This window comes from Microcebus murinus, chromosome 18 (genome assembly GCF_040939455.1).
Source record: "Microcebus murinus isolate Inina chromosome 18, M.murinus_Inina_mat1.0, whole genome shotgun sequence".
NCBI lineage: Eukaryota > Metazoa > Chordata > Mammalia > Primates > Cheirogaleidae > Microcebus > Microcebus murinus.
This window is the reverse complement of record NC_134121.1, coordinates 23,308,951-23,324,981: the sequence shown is the minus strand read 5'-3', so window position 1 is coordinate 23,324,981 and position 16,031 is coordinate 23,308,951. Positions and strand designations below refer to the sequence as shown.

At 37.3% G+C, this 16,031-nt stretch overlaps 1 protein-coding gene across 1 annotated transcript; it reads left to right on the top strand.

Moving 5' to 3' along the window:
- Positions 1-640: 640 nt before the first annotated feature.
- On the top strand, positions 641-15,571 carry WSB1 (WD repeat and SOCS box containing 1). Its single transcript, XM_012739853.2, has 9 exons — positions 641-991; positions 4,826-4,994; positions 5,929-6,197; positions 7,687-7,818; positions 9,254-9,354; positions 11,597-11,769; positions 12,241-12,354; positions 14,072-14,179; positions 14,454-15,571. The coding sequence occupies exons 1-9, from the start codon at positions 952-954 to the stop codon at positions 14,611-14,613; spliced, it is 1,266 nt and encodes a 421-aa protein (XP_012595307.1). The 5' UTR covers positions 641-951; the 3' UTR covers positions 14,614-15,571.
- Positions 15,572-16,031: the final 460 nt, after the last annotated feature.

Genomic DNA, 16,031 nt, shown 5'->3' with positions numbered 1-16,031 from the left:
GACCCCACTGACCTCCAGCTCGGCACAGGCAGGGTTCAGGGAGCAGCCCGGACAAAGGCGGCCAGGGAGGCCCCGCGGCGGGCGCGACCCTGCTCGGGTCTCCTTCCCGTCCCCCACTCTGCACACCCTCAGCCCTTGCTAAAACCGGCTGGCTCGCGTCAGGACAATCGCTGCCAGGCAGGTGCCTGCACCACGACGTTAATCCTCATGCTATCTTTTTCATCACGTGAGCGCTGGAGAGGTGGCCACATCGAGTTAACATCTGAAATGTCTTTTTGTTCTTTTCGGCTTACATTCCATGCAATCTCTAAGCTGTGGGCGAATACGTATACATAACTCCCTGCTTGCCCTTTCCAAAGGCACTTCAATTATAAAGGCCGTGCTACAGCATCCCGGCCAGGGAAAGGCGACCCGGCTACAGGCACAGTCTTCAGGTCTCGCCCCGGCCGGGCGGCCCAGCTCCGCGGCTCTGCGGATCCGCCCCTGCCTGGGCCTCCGCGCTCTTCCGGATCTCCCCTTGCCGGCGCCCCAGACAACGCCCGCGCGCGCGCCCCGCTCCGGCCGTCACGTCCCCTGCGTCGGGAGGCGGGGCCTAGAGCGATGACGTCATGTTACCACGCCCCCGCCGTCCCGATATCTGCCGCGCCGCCCGCCATTTTGTCTCCAGTGTCTCGTCTGTCGTGGACTGTGTTCGGGCATCTCTGTCGGTCCGTAGGCGGGAGGCAGGGTACAGGGTCCATTGTCTGTGTTTGACCCTGTGGTTTGGTCCGAGGCCCTCCGGAGCTCTCCCGGGGTAGTCCGCAGAAGCCGCAGCGGCCGCCCCTGCCCCTCCCCTTGATCCCCGGGCCAGGGAGGGACCGAGCCCGCGTCACGCCCCTCAGCGCTCGTCGCTTTCTTCTCTGTCGTTGCGTCCGCATCGTGTCCCCGGAATCAGACGGTGGTGCCCCATAGATGGCCAGCTTTCCCCCGAGGGTCAACGAGAAAGAGATCGGTGAGGAGCGGGACTGTGGGTGGGACTGAGGAGAGGCAGGGACTCCCCGGAGGAGGCTTGGGAGGAAGCGCCTCGAGCGAGCGGCGCCAGCCTATAGCGAAGAGAAGGAAGCAGCCCCGCGGGAGGGTGTCCACCGAGGGGTGAATAGGAACTGCGTCGGTGCGGCGCCTGCTTTGCTTCTGGCACGGAGGGAGGGTCGAGGGGAGCCTGGGCGCGCAGGGGCGAGGGTGTGGTGGGAGCGAGCCCGGGGCCGGTCTGAACCGGCCTTCCCGTTGCTTTGTGGCCGCGGCGGGCACGCATCCCTCCGGACCCCAGTTTCTTCACCAGAGGTCCACGCGGGGCCGGGGTGTCGAGTGGACGGGGGAGGGGTCACTCGCAGGGGTTGCTGGCAAGTCTCAGCAACTCTCATTTAAGTTTACGATGGGGAAGAGTGAACCTGTGTGTTCAGAGCTGCAATGAGAGGAAGGGGTCCTCACGTATACTAACAGCTTTTGATCGAGAAACTTGCCAGAAGAGGTGCCAACCGCCTGGAAAAAGCAATACAGTATTTTAAAAATGGTAGGACGTGAAGAAAGGCTGCGGTTCAAGGGAGGAGACTCTTCGAGAGTTATCATTCAAACAGACATGGGAGGAGCTGAGTGAGTGGTTGGGTGGAGTGACCGAAGAATAGCTGCTCTTCGGAAGAACAAACTGGAAAGGCTTTCCCGGCTTAGTGGCTTGGCTAACCCTGCCCCGCTGAAGACAGGGCAATGGGTGTGTGAAGGTTGTGCGTCCACACCTGCTCAGTGGCTCAGTTGAAGGCACCTCGCATTATTTAAATCCTCCCTCTTTAAGTAAAAGAACTGGAACAACTTTGAGGGGTGTTGGGGTACTGTGCATTGACCGATATGCTTAAAAAACATAGATTTTACTGTGTTGTGTAAAAATTGGCGATGGCTACTGAGTAGAGAGCATTTGCATTTTCCTGCTCTTGAAGTAAGTACGTCTTTACTAAATAGAGGGAGGAGGTATTTCTAGAGAAGAGAGGCTGAAGCAGTCAAAACGTCCTCTATCTTGTATGTGGGTGACTTTTTATATCTAGAAAGAGCTCTTAGGGATAAGACTGAATGGCCAATCAGGAGGGGACTTTAACCCTGCTTTTAATAACTATTTTAAAGATACAAAAAACACCAAAAATTCATGTCCAGTTTTTATCTGTATTTTAAGACTACTAAGTATGTCTTGAAGTGGGACATAGAAATCAAATGTTCTTATAATCAGTCCCGTGGGTTTTTTCCCTCCACTACACGGTAATATACATGAGTGATCTGCCTTTAGTTTATCTTATTTTACTTCAGCTTGATAAACCATTTTTGAAAACTTTCCAGTCTTTTCTAAGGATTGGATAGATCTTTATGGAACCATCCATTAAGTGGCCCTGTTATTTTTAATTTAAAAAATTATTATTTCTTGCATATTTAGGTCTAGGTGTTATTTCCTGCATATGGCATAAAAAGTCACTAGCTAAGCGCCAAATATCTAGAAGAACTTTGGCCTTTTCTAAGTTTTTTTTAACCCCATTTTTTATTTCTTTGTTTCTTTTTTTGAAGTATAATTTGGATACAAGGTTAAACATTTATTTTTCTGTGTAGCTTTTTAATCAATGAGTAAGAACGAATTTTTTCCCATTTTTTTGGTATTAATTGTAGCCAAGCCAAGTTTGGTTTGATCAAGTACTTACTGAGTAGAAGCAAGTTTCTATGAATCACTAAGGAATTCTATATGACAGGAATTACTGCTCTGAGCTACTGCCCTTTCACAAGGCACTGACTGCCACAGATCCTTTGCAGGAAGGAATGTGAAGAAGGAGCTAAATGTGGTTTACTTGGTTTAGCAGTGACTTGGATGAGGTGTTACCACTGTACAGATATTAATATGTAGCTTACTTAGTATCTTATGGCTAATTTCCCATGCGGGCAGCTTTTCCCTTATGCAAGGTCATTAAATTATACTTTTTTTTTTTAGATACAGAGTCTCTCTCTGTTGCCCCAGCTAGAGTGCTATGGCATCAACCTAGCTCACAGCAACCTCAAACTCCTGAGCTCAAGCGATTCTCCTGCCTCATCCTCCCTAGTAGTTGGGACTACAGGCGCATGCCACCATGCCTGGCTAAATTTTTCTAGTAGGGATGGGATCTCTCACTCTTAGTCAGGCTGGTCTCAAACTTCTGAGCTCCAGTGATGCTCCCAGATTGCTAGGATTACAGGTGTGAGCCACTGTGCCCAGCCAAATTGTACATTTTTATTGCTAACATTAAAAGGAAAAATTTCTGATAGATGTACCAAAATAGAATAAATCTTATTAGGTATTCTTATTTATGAATATCATAGAGAAATAGGTCTCAGTTTTTTTTGTTTTTTAAACTGTACCCATTTGTTAATGTGTCAAAGAATTGGGCAAGGAACATTTAAATCACTTGAGAATGGGAGTTTATACATGTGCTTTCATACTCATTCAGTAAATATTTACTGACCACCTGTCATATGCAGGTGCTATATACTAGCTATTGGTGGAGTACACATTCACACTGGAAGTGTCTCTGAATGAGGACGTTTTTAGGGATTTGTGTTTATAGATCTTTAGTTACAAGAGTATAAGTGGTTCTTATTTGAACTACCATACGTAGAATATATTAAAGTTCAGTTGTTGTAAAGTTTAAGCCAAAAACATATAAAAATACTTTATTATAATACTGTAGAGTTGACCAGACAACTGACCACAAAATAGGTAACAGGGAAACTAAACTGATAATAACCTATAACAAAAAAGGAAAAATGGTAAAATTTGAAATCAAGGCCAACCCAAAACAGTATTGGTGATATACTGGTAAAGAGACTCTTTTCCCAAAATTAAATTGCAGTTGAGTTTGCATGTGTATATTGTAGTAGGAGCTGGATGGTTATGCTTTTTGTTACATGTGGAAGTAATGTTCTCCATATACTCTGATAATATGCCAGTTTTTATGAATGCAAAATTTGAGTAATATTAACTAAATTAAAAATGTATGACATTGTGCAATTTTTGTCCTTAAAAACCAAATTATTCTATTTTTTGAGTCAGTGTGGGGTCCATTAGGAAGACTCTTGAGCACTGCTATTTGAGAATCACAGATACAATTCATTTTAAAGCACTGCTTGGGTAGGTTCGACTAGACAACTTTTAAGTCCCTTCAAGTTCTGAGGGTTTTGTAATTTTCATGATCTGGGCATGAAAAGGATGAGAATATTCATGTTTGTTTTTCTTTTTTTTTTTTTTTTAAGATGCATTAGATGAGCAAAGAATATTCATGTTTGAATAGGCCATTTTATAGTGCTTTCCTTTGAGTAATGGTATAATAATCACATACTATAGTGGTTTATGGTTTTTGAAGGCTAAAAAAATTAATTTGGAAGATAACTTTCTTGCAAAGTAATTTTAATCTCTTGCATTTTAAATGTCACGAATTTGATGAAAACATAATGTAATCAAAAATTAGGACTTTAGTAATTGCCACCACTACTTGGTCATTACATTGTTATTTGACCTTTTTTTTTTTTTAACTCTTTAATTGGGAAATTTTAGGAAAATTTCCCAATTTTCCTACCAAAACTTTTTCCTGTACCAAAACTTGAAGATGATTATTATCATTAAGGGATCTTAACATCACATACTTCCCCTTAGTGGAAAGCAGAACTCACTATACCCTGTCTGCATAGAAAAGGGAAAAAATTCATTAAATCCTAAAGTAATATGGAAGCAGTCTTACATTCATTGTTGATTATATATGATATCCTGTATTTTTATTTTTATTTTTAGTGAGATCACGAACTATAGGTGAACTTTTAGCTCCAGCAGCTCCTTTTGACAAGAAATGTGGTCGTGAAAATTGGACTGTTGCCTTTGCTCCAGATGGTTCATACTTTGCTTGGTCACAAGGATATCGTACAGTAAAGCTCGTCCCATGGTCCCAGTGCCTTAAGAACTTGTAAGACTCTCTTTTCTTTTTTATATTTTGTATCTGTTTGTGGAATTGACCATTTTCTGCCAGTGTGGGGTAATAAAAACATTTTGATATTTACGTTTTCCTTTACAGATGGTGTTATAAATGTGTCTTAATCTTAGGCTGAGTATATTTGTTGGAAAATTGGTTTAAAGAATTGCCTGGTTTTATTTATACAGTATGGAATATTTTTTCAGATATTTATATGTCTTTAAGTTATTCTATATTTTAAAAGGCAGATTAATTGTTCCCTGTTAGCGTATGTATTGTGTTGTGCCAGAGCAGGTCAACATTTTATTGGATAATAGTGGTGCATAGATCATGTAATTATATTTTATGTATTTTTTCATTGAATTTGAATATTTGTTGAAAGTTTTTCTAAAATGTATCATATGCTAAATTGAATCTTTCCTTGCTTTTTGTATCTAGTAGACCTTCATGGTTATATTCATTAATGGTCTTATTACATATTACTTTAGGTCTAGAAAGTATGAGAAACTGATTATTATGGTTTAAGGTGGTTCTTTTTAAGGTAATTTTGCAGGACCAGCTTAATGATATATTAAGTTACTGTTTTTTTTTTTTTTTTGCTTGTTTATATTAATGTTTTTGCTTTTAGGTTGAAGGAGTCCAAATTGATACAATGGTTTTGAGGAGAATTTGGGAGGCAAATAGGTTATAAATTGCTTTATTGTTGAACTTTTTCTCAGCCACTAAGAATTTCTGTTAATGATCTGAATTTATTTGCTCTGTCTCTTGTGGTTCAAATAGCAACTTTTCCCCTTCTGATCTATAGGATTCTGTTGTTACTTAGTATCATTATAATTATATTGAGGTTTTTATAAAATTCATGATTATTCAATATCCAGAAGAGTCCAGAATAAAGAATAATTCAGTTTTAATCTTTTTTTCCCCCCAGTCTCTTGCATGGCACCAAGAATGTTACCAATTCAAGCAGTTTAAGATTGTCAAGGCAAAATAGTGATGGTGGTCAGAAAAATAAGCCTCGTGAACATATTATAGACTGTGGAGATATAGTCTGGAGTCTTGCTTTTGGGTCTTCAGTTCCAGAAAAACAGAGTCGATGTGTAAATATAGAATGGCATCGATTCAGATTTGGACAAGATCAGCTACTCCTTGCCACAGGGTTAAACAATGGGCGTATCAAAATATGGGATGTATACACAGGTATGGATTCATAGTTTTAAAAGCAAACCTAATTATTTTTATAATGGAGGACACTGGTTATAGGCACTGGAATATATGATTTGAAAGTTTTAACTTACCAAAAAGTAAGAATTGGTGCTAGTAGTGTGTCTTTATAATTGACCTGAACAGCATCTTTAGCTCATGATTTTAATTTAGGAAAACAATATAGAGTTCACTCTTCAGAGAATATTACAGTAGGGAAGGGCACGTCTAGGAAATGTTATTTAATTATCATTTATAAACTAGTAATTTAGTTTATGACTCAAAGAGCCAGGTGTTTTCTTACATACTTTTTCAATAATTGATAGCTTACAGGCTTTTAAGAAGCAAATCAAGTTTCAACAATCATTAGCTAACCTTTGGAAGGTTTTAGTGACAGTTTATCTAAAGTCCACCTAGACAGATTGAGAAGTTAAATTCTTTGGGCAGTTAAAAACAAATGTGGCCAAGGCAGGCAGATTGCTTGAGGTCTGGAGTTCGAAACCAGCCTGAGCAAGAGCGAGACCCCGTCTTTACTATAAATAGAAAGAAATTAATTGGCCAACTAATATATATAGAAAAAAGTAGCCGGGCATGGTGGTGCATGCCTGTAGTCCCAGCTACTCAGGAGGCTGAGGCAGGAGGATTGCTTGAGCCCAGGAGTTTGAGGTTGCTGTGAGCTAGGCTGACGCCACGACACTCACTCTAGCCTGGGCAACAAAGCGAGACTCTGTCTCAAAAAAAAAAAAAATGTATTGTTCACTTCACATGTTGTTCACAATGTGTTGAATTGGTTTGTAGCATGTATTATGTATTCAGAAATGTAAAGGATTTTTAAAATGAGCATTAAAACAATATGTACATTAAAACACAGCAAGCGATACTAATAATGAATGGGGATAATGAATCAAAATTTGACTGGATTCTGGAAAAAATAATTTAAGATAAACACATAGATTCTCCTAGAAAACAAAACTCTTATAGTATTAGAAAAATAAAGTACATTTTTTTCTACTGGAATTATGTTTGAATTTAAAGTTATTGTGGGATAATATGTATCTTTTGGGGAGTTTGAACAGTCGATTAGTAATCCAAGTTCAAGGAAATAATAAGCAAATGAATAATTTGATTTTATATTTTAAAGTCATACTGTTCAAAGATTTGGAAAATGATAATGTGGGGGCTTTCTTGATATTAAATTAACATGATCTGGGAGTTTACATTTCAGGAATTACCTTTTAATTTTTTTTATAAACTTAGGCTTTACTAGCTTGGAAAGAATCCATTTTAAAACAATGTAAATATTAATAGTAAATCTTTAATGGTAACAATAATGGCACTAATAAATAAGTCATTTTATACTTGATAAACTAAGGAGGTGACCAAGAATTTCTATTCATTTTTTTAAATGGTAAATAACCCTATTTTTTAAAAGAAGGAATTGATAAAAATATTAATATTATCTTTTTCCCCCTTCCATCACATTTAGGAAAACTCCTCCTTAACTTGGTAGATCATACTGAAGTGGTCAGAGATTTAACTTTTGCTCCAGATGGGAGCTTGATTCTAGTGTCCGCTTCAAGAGACAAAACTCTCAGAGTGTGGGACCTGAAAGATGATGGTATGTCTTTTTTCCAGGCTGTGAAAAAGGATTCGTTTCTTAATATTACTATTGAGAGGCATAAGGGTTCATCTGGGGCATTTGACTTTAAAAATGGCATATGATCAGAGCATCCTTTTCTCTACTTAATCCTTTGGTTCCTTTTCCTTTATAGATTGATCAAAATCATAAATATGACCCAGAATAGGAAGCAGCAATTATTCTAAGTAAATAATCTGATACTATTCAGAAACTAACCACACAGATTGTATCAACTATTTGAGGACAAAAATTTCTATCAGATTTAGGGTCTGGTCTATCTTAGGGAGGGCTATTAACTTCCTGCATTTGCTTAGTGAAAATGTAGGTAGAAGATTGGCTGGGCGTGATGGCTCATACCTGTAATCCTAGCACTCTGGAAGACTGAGAGGACCAGAGATGAGCATTTCTTCCTCCTCCTTAGTCCCTAAGGAAAGAGTTTACATTTTTAACAAAAAAAACTTATATTTAAATATGATTTGCTGGTGCTCTAACAGCCTTAAGCTGGAGGTTTATAGGCTTGCCTAGGGATGATATAACTTAAATTTAATGTAGTAGGAAAGAGAACCCTCAGATTTGGAGGCATTCCAGCTGTTGGGTAGTAACTATTGCTTAATAAAGCAATATACTGACATTAACAAATCATGAAGTACCTTCTCTGCATTTTGCCAGCTCCCCGATTGCTTAGCTGTTGAGCGGCAAAGAGATCCCAACAGTAAAAATAGTTTAGTTATTAAATTTTTATTTTCCTTTGCATATCAAATGGTGCTTGCTTATCTCAACCTAATTTTGATTATATGCATGTTTTATGAATACAGGCGCAGTAAAATGTAAGATCCAAGAGAGTAGGGACTTTGGCTTGTTCACAGCTATATCCTCTGTGCTGGCATAGTGTCTGCTATGTATGTAGTAAGCACTCAGTAAATATTTTTAAAGCTAAGAGTTAAATATACTCAAGCACAGTTGTGTGGTATGGGTATAATACACAAGAACTTTGAAGTGGAATGTAAGTTACCAAAAAGTAAGAAAAACGAAGAGCATTTTGAAGATGTTCAACAAGTGTCTTAACCTTGCTAAGTTCCAGTTCCTTCATTTGTAGAATAATGGGATTGGACTAAAAGAATTCTGTCTTCTACAGAAGAACAGTCCGGCTTTTTCTTAAAGGACTAGATGTTAAATATTTTAGGATTGTGGACTGTGCTGTCTGCCATAGTAGCACAATATAAACATGTGGGCATGATTGTGTTACAGTAAAATTTTATTTACAAAAATAAGCAGCTGGTGCATATTGCCAACCCCTGTTACAGATAAATTGCTTTTAGCTGTAAAAGTTTGTGATCCTGTGATTGACTGCCATTTTGAAATACTTCTCATTTGAAATGGATTCTAGAGTTAACAGATACTTCTTTTTGTTCAGGAAACATGATGAAAGTATTGAGGGGGCATCAGAACTGGGTGTACAGCTGTGCATTCTCTCCTGACTCTTCTATGCTGTGTTCAGTTGGAGCCAGTAAAGCAGTATGTGTCAAAGTTCTTGTACATTCATTGTGAATTGGATTATAATAATGTATGTATAATCATTTTAAATCTAAGTAACCTATTAAGTCTGTGCTCGGTGTCACGAATATCTTAAATGTTTAATTTCATGATGGGGAGAATGTGCATGAAGGAAATTAAATAAATATAGTTATTGATTATGAAGTGAGAAGTTGGATTGCTTTTAGGGATAATATTCATAAAATGAGGGGGTATGTCAATTTTATTTTTTGTAAGATCTAGAAAAGTTCATGTGGCTATAGAAGAGATCTAGTCCATATATTAAGACATTCCCTTGCTAATTATTTTCTTCTCTGTTGTTCTATTTTTTTTGTCCAGCTTGCTGTTTTTAAAGTTTTGAGTCCCAGCTGGTCCTGGACATTTAACTGAAAAAAGTAACTTAAAAACCTAATGAGAATAAAAATAGCACTTATGTATGTTCTAGAGTGAATTATAGATGAGATTTGATATTGTCTGTTTTACATAGCATACCTATAAACAGCTTAAGTAAAATGCCTCTTAAGAGGGTTATGCTTATTAATGAACTATTTTAGCTGTTTACCAGCTGATATAGTTAAAGGGACCTCAGTTAGTGTGATATTTATGAAATGGGTTGAAGTCCAAATACATGTGATGATCACAATACACTTTGATTAATGAGGGGTGGGAGGCTAGTTAAAATGTGTTTTATTTAGTCAAGACGTATGTTAAAATGATAGTTAAAAATGTTAGAAGTTTAGAATAAAATAGTTTAGTTCTTTAAAAATCATAAGAAGAACAAAGCTAGATGTTGACATTGCTATTTTAGGCTGTGTGTTTTCCATATGCTTCTTGCTTTCCCTGTCACAGGTGGTGGCAGCAATATTGGTGTGATTGAGGTTATGCTGGCACCACTCGCACACAGGCGCACAATGGTGTTAGCTGGGCAGAAAGAGTGGCATCTCTGGCTACCGGGCTGGGGGCGACCTTTACCATAGGATGAAGTAACCTTGCATTCGGCTGCAAGGTGTACTGTACGTACACAGGTGCTGGTCGATGTCCACTTTCTGCTTTTCTTTCTTTCTTTTTTTCTTTTTTAAAATAATTTTCCCCACAGTGAAATCCACTGACTCCTCCAAGTAAATTGATCTTCCAGTTTGATGGAATTGGGAGTCTTGACAAGTGAAACCAATTTAATGTAAAGTAATTGACTTTCAAATGGTTTCTCTGTGCTATTTTTTGGAATTCTATAAGATGCTAGAGATAGCTTAAGTCTTTGATCCAACTTAAAATTTGTACTTATTTTCTTTTACAAATAATATATTGTGTCTGTGCAGAAAAAAGTAGCGGAAAGGATTGCTTTACTCCCAAGAGGAGGAGATGTTGTCTTGCTAGGATTGTTATAATCCTCCAAGCTCACATTTAATATAACAGACTGAAGTAAACATTAGAATCCTATTTGGAGCTATTCTGCACAGTCTAACTATTGATCTTTAGAATCTAAAATTGTATGTGAACTTATTCTTAAATAATTGAACTATTTTATACTTAAAATGACTAATGATTGTGTGGTCAGTTTGGGAAAAATAAGATTGGTAAATCTTGATTCACAGAAATGTGTAATTATATTATTTTCATAAAATAGCATTTTCATTTTGTAATGTGGTTTAACATCCTTGTTGTTTGCCAAATAAATTTCATTTGGCTGTGAAAATTCTCTTTGCTTGCAGTATCTGTTTCTCTTCCTAGGCTCACGTTGGTGACCCAAGCCTATTGTAAACAAGTGATTATCTCAAAGGGAGATGCCAATGGAGTAACAATTTGTTAACCTTACGTTTTCTGTCTGTATATTTTTTAAAAATTTGGTAGTTTCTGGAAAAAAGAGAAGGGGGTTTGTAGTATTTAACCCTATTTATTTCTGTATATTTTAGTTAATTAGTTTTTGGAATAAATGGATTTCAGTATAACTTTGTGGTTAAATTGCATTGCCTTTATGTGTAGGCTTATTTTTTAATTAACATTTAACAGAAAAACATTTGAAATAGAATTTGCATGTCTGCTTTAATTAACTTAAAAGACTGATTTTAATCTGACTATGACACTGAGCGTATTCTTTAAATTACTCATAATTTATAATGTTTAATTTAATATAATCTTAATAAAATTTAGCAGTTTTAGTTTAAGATGTGCCATTTTGTTCTCTGTGTGTCTGAATGAAGCTATAACATTTGCCTTTTTATTGCAGGTTTTCCTTTGGAATATGGATAAATATACCATGATACGGAAACTAGAAGGACATCACCATGATGTTGTAGCTTGTGACTTTTCTCCTGATGGAGCATTACTGGCTACTGCATCTTATGATACTCGAGTATATATTTGGGATCCATATAACGGAGAGATTCTGATGGAATTTGGGTGAGTACAGCATGAATATTTTCATCTATAATTCATCCCTGGCTATGCATATAGCTTTTAAGAAGTTATATGAATAATTAGAATCTCTAACATATAAAACCTAAAATTATAGCCTATCATAATTTAAAATCTTGTTACTTAAACCATTGAATAATGCAAACCTTTGGATATACATTCAATAAATAATTTGGCTCTCCTGCTCTTTGTAGAAGTGGTAATTATATTTAAAGTTTGATGTTGGGGAAAAATTATATTAAAATGAAAGAATGAAAGTTGGATCTAAGCTTACTGTTTTGAACCCACCACATTGTGAAGAAGAGAATAATTTGGATTTATCAGCTCTACTCAATCTCAGTTGTATTCCTTAAGGATACTTTAAACCTTATTCAAAGAGATATGTACTTTGTACCTGGGTAGTTTTATTTCTTTAAGTTACTCTGATATCCACTGAAAACATGTATTTGACCGCAGGCACCTGTTTCCCCCACCTACTCCAATATTTGCCGGAGGAGCAAATGACCGATGGGTACGATCTGTATCTTTTAGTCATGATGGACTGCATATTGCAAGCCTTGCTGATGATAAGTAAGTATGTGAACTATAGCTTGACTGACTTCTTATTGCCTTTTAAAGATTTCCTTTCATCTTTCTATTTAATGAAAACATTCTCTTTTTTTTTTTTGAGACAGAGTCTCGCTTTGTTGCCAGGGCTAGAGTGAGTGCCATGGCATCAGCCTAGCTCACAGCAACCTCAAACTCCTGGACTCAAGCAATCCTGCTTCCTCAGCCTCCCGAGTAGCTGGGACTACAGTCACACGCCACCATGCCTGGCTAATTTTTTTCTATATGTATTAGTTGGCCAATTAATTTCTTTCTATTTATAGTAGAGACAAGGTCTCGCTCTTGCTCAGGCTGGTTTTGAACTCCTGACCTCGAGCAATCCGCCCAACTCCACCTCCCTGAATTCTAGGATTACAGGCATGAGCCACCACACCCGGCCAATGAAAATATTCTTAAGCCTTAAAAAGCCTTTCTGTAAAGAGTTTTAATGTCTCTTTATCTAGACAAGACCTTTGGAGATGTTGATGTGTTTTAAAGATTATTGGCCTGGGCAAGGGGCAATGGCTCATGCCTGTAATCCTAGCACTCTGGGAGGCTGAGACGGGAGGATCACTTGGGCTCAGAAGTTCCAGACTAACCTGAGCAAGAATGAGACCATGTCTCTACCAAATAGAAAAAAAAACCCAGCCAGGTGTTGCAGCACGCACCTGTAGTCCCAGCTACCTGAGAGGCTGAGGCAGAAGAATTGCTTAGAGTCCAGGAATTGGAGGTTGCAGTCTGCTACAATGACGCCACTGCACTCTACCCAGGGTAACAGAGTAAGACACTGTCTCAACAACAACAAAAACAAGGCAACTGAACACCCTCCTCACAACCCTCCACCCTAAATAAAAAAAGAATATTGGCTTCTACAGTTATCCTTTTAAACTAAAGATAATGCATGCCTTTCCTTGTGTTTCTTGTTTAAGCAAACTGGATAGATTCTTAATCAGCTTTTAGCCCAGATCACAGAGATTTTTTAAAGTAGTATCTTATAAAGGTTGAAGCAGAAGGAAATTTCTAAAGTGAAGAAATAGTAAAACCATAGTAATTTGTATCCACTATGATTGAGACTAGAAGATAAAATGTGAACATGAATGAGATGTTCTTATTGGTAGGAAGCAGAAATCAGTTATAGGCATTTCATTTTTTCATGCTTTTTCATACAGTGTTCATGGATATATAACATTGAGTAGTTTGGTCACATCATTCATAAAGCAACTCATTTTTCCAGAATATTAGCAAATATATGGGTAGAGTTTTATTAGCAATCATTGTTTTCTGTTTGCTCAAATAGATTTAGCATATTAGTTCTTCACTGTATTCCTAGACACACATTGTGTAGGTTAAAAGCCTTTGTAAATGTCTGGAAGAGGGTAAAACAGATTAGATAATTGTCTTTTAAGTGTAAGAAAGTAAGGGGAAAACTTCCCAGTTGTGAACATTATAGGTCTGAATGCTGGGAAGGGAAGGCAGCCGTGCATTGTAGTCTCTGTCTCTTAAGTGTGAGTTATTCCAAATTACCACCTGGTATAGACTAAAGTATTTTATGAAGTAAGTTACAGTAATTACCTGTTGCAGTGATATTTATGTGTGTATTTTGTGACTCAGAACACAATGGTATTTCTTTCTAAATTTTAAAAGTTGCTTTTTCCTTAAATTTCCTACTAGATACTTACTAGATAATTTGTTTCCTTTCCAGAATGGTGAGATTCTGGAGAATTGATGAGGATTATCCAGTACAAGTTGCACCTTTGAGCAATGGTCTTTGTTGTGCCTTTTCTACTGATGGCAGTGTTTTAGCTGCTGGGTAAATACATTTTTCTCTTTTCTCTAAGGGACAGTTAGGGGAATTTAAGGTGGCTTTTATGTAAACCAACCAGTAATTTATTGTCACTAATTCACCAATAAGTGCTCTTTATAATATTATTTCCTTGTCGTATCATTGGTTTGTTCTCTTTAGTTAAGTTTTAATGTGAAGTTTGTGACTCTAATACACAGCCATGGACGATAATTATTCGAGCTGTAGGAGTGTTGAAATACACGTGCTTGAGCAACTAAGCTTATGCTTCGTTTCTGTTTAGGACACATGATGGAAGTGTGTATTTTTGGGCCACTCCAAGGCAAGTCCCAAGCCTTCAACATTTATGTCGCCTGTCAATCCGAAGAGTGATGCCCACCCAACAAGTCCAGGAGCTCCCAATTCCTTTCAAAGTTTTGGAGTTTCTCTCCTATCGTATTTAGAAGACTCTGCCTTCCCTACTATTAATAGTAGGGACTGACAGAATATACTTTACATAAACCTCAAGCTTTACTGACTTCAAGTATCTGTTTTTAAAGGTTTAGGAGATTTATTTAATTTGATACGTTCTTGTACTGCATTTTGATCAGTTGAGCTTTTAAAATATTATTTATAGACTGGGATTATAGAAATACTTCTGAACATATCAAATGTAATTTTTTTTAAGTTCTAACTGTGAAAACATACACACATGTATATATTTAGATATAAGCTGCTATATGTTGAATAGACTGTTTTGCTTTTCTAATTGTTAGTTCTGACATGTGTATATTGCTTCAGTAGAGCCACAATATGTATCTTTGCTGTAAAGTGGAAGGAATTTTTTTATTTTGGGACACTGAGATGTTAAATATTGACTTAAGCTGAATTGCCTCATACAGATGTATTTGGTTGGGGAAGCGGTGGGTGTCAGACTGACCTGCAAGTGAAATCCTTTTTGTATAGGGAAAGGTGGAGTCTGAATGTGACATTGTTTTTTAAAAAAAAAAAACAACAGAGCCAGGATATAACTAGAAAAAGGGTGTCTTTGCCCCCCCACCCCCTTCCTCTAAATACTGCTGTGGGCCTTAATTTTGGAAACAGCTTGCTACTTTACCTTTGTGGTATAAAGTATTATAAATATTAGTCTATTTGGAAAATCCATCTACTGTGTTATATTGCTAAATATTTGTTTTTTCTAAGGGACAATTATTTTAAGACCATGAATTTTTTTTAAAACACTTATTATGTTTCTGCAGGGGATGGATATTGGTGACTTGCCAAAGAGAAGCAATCCAGTATATCTGCTTTTGCCTTCTGTTATTTATCTTACCTGCAGATATTAAGAATGTATGCATTATGTAAAATGCTTGATTATATATTTTTGTTGAGTTTTTTAATAAAAGACTTGTAAAAAGCAAATATATTGCAAATATTTCCTAAATACGTTAGAAGGTTTATTGTTTTTTGTCTGTCTCCGTTGTAAGATTGACACAACCACAAGTAAATTAAGCAAAAAGGGTAATGAAGAAATAGCACAAGATTAGTGCACTACTGTAGAGTTAATTCAGTGCTTCATAAATGCAGTGAGTTTTACATTGTTTTGTTTTGGGGAAAACTGTTGTAGTAATGCTTATTTTGGAAGCATAGAAAAGCTTTAGAATAAAGGAAAAATAGCAAAGGAAAAATATGATCTTTTAAGGGGAACTAACAGGTTTTTTGTAAGCCTATATGGTTAAAGTAGATTTAAGAAAAATCTAGTGGTCTGGGACTTTTGAGAAGGCAAAAAAAAAAAAAAAAAAAAAAGCAAAACTTTTATTAGCCACATGTGATCTTGAAGACTTCATTGTTTCCACTGAAAGTTTATTTGGTTGTTCTTATA

Bases quoted from the DNA above. Each gene is read 5' to 3' on its own strand.
- WSB1 (XM_012739853.2), top strand. From the start codon at position 952: ATGGCCAGCTTTCCCCCGAGGGTCAACGAGAAAGAGATCG. The intron at 992-4,825 runs GTGAGGAGCGGG...TTTTATTTTTAG, and splicing joins GGTCAACGAGAAAGAGATCG to TGAGATCACGAACTATAGGT. The intron at 6,198-7,686 runs GTATGGATTCAT...CATCACATTTAG, and splicing joins AATATGGGATGTATACACAG to GAAAACTCCTCCTTAACTTG.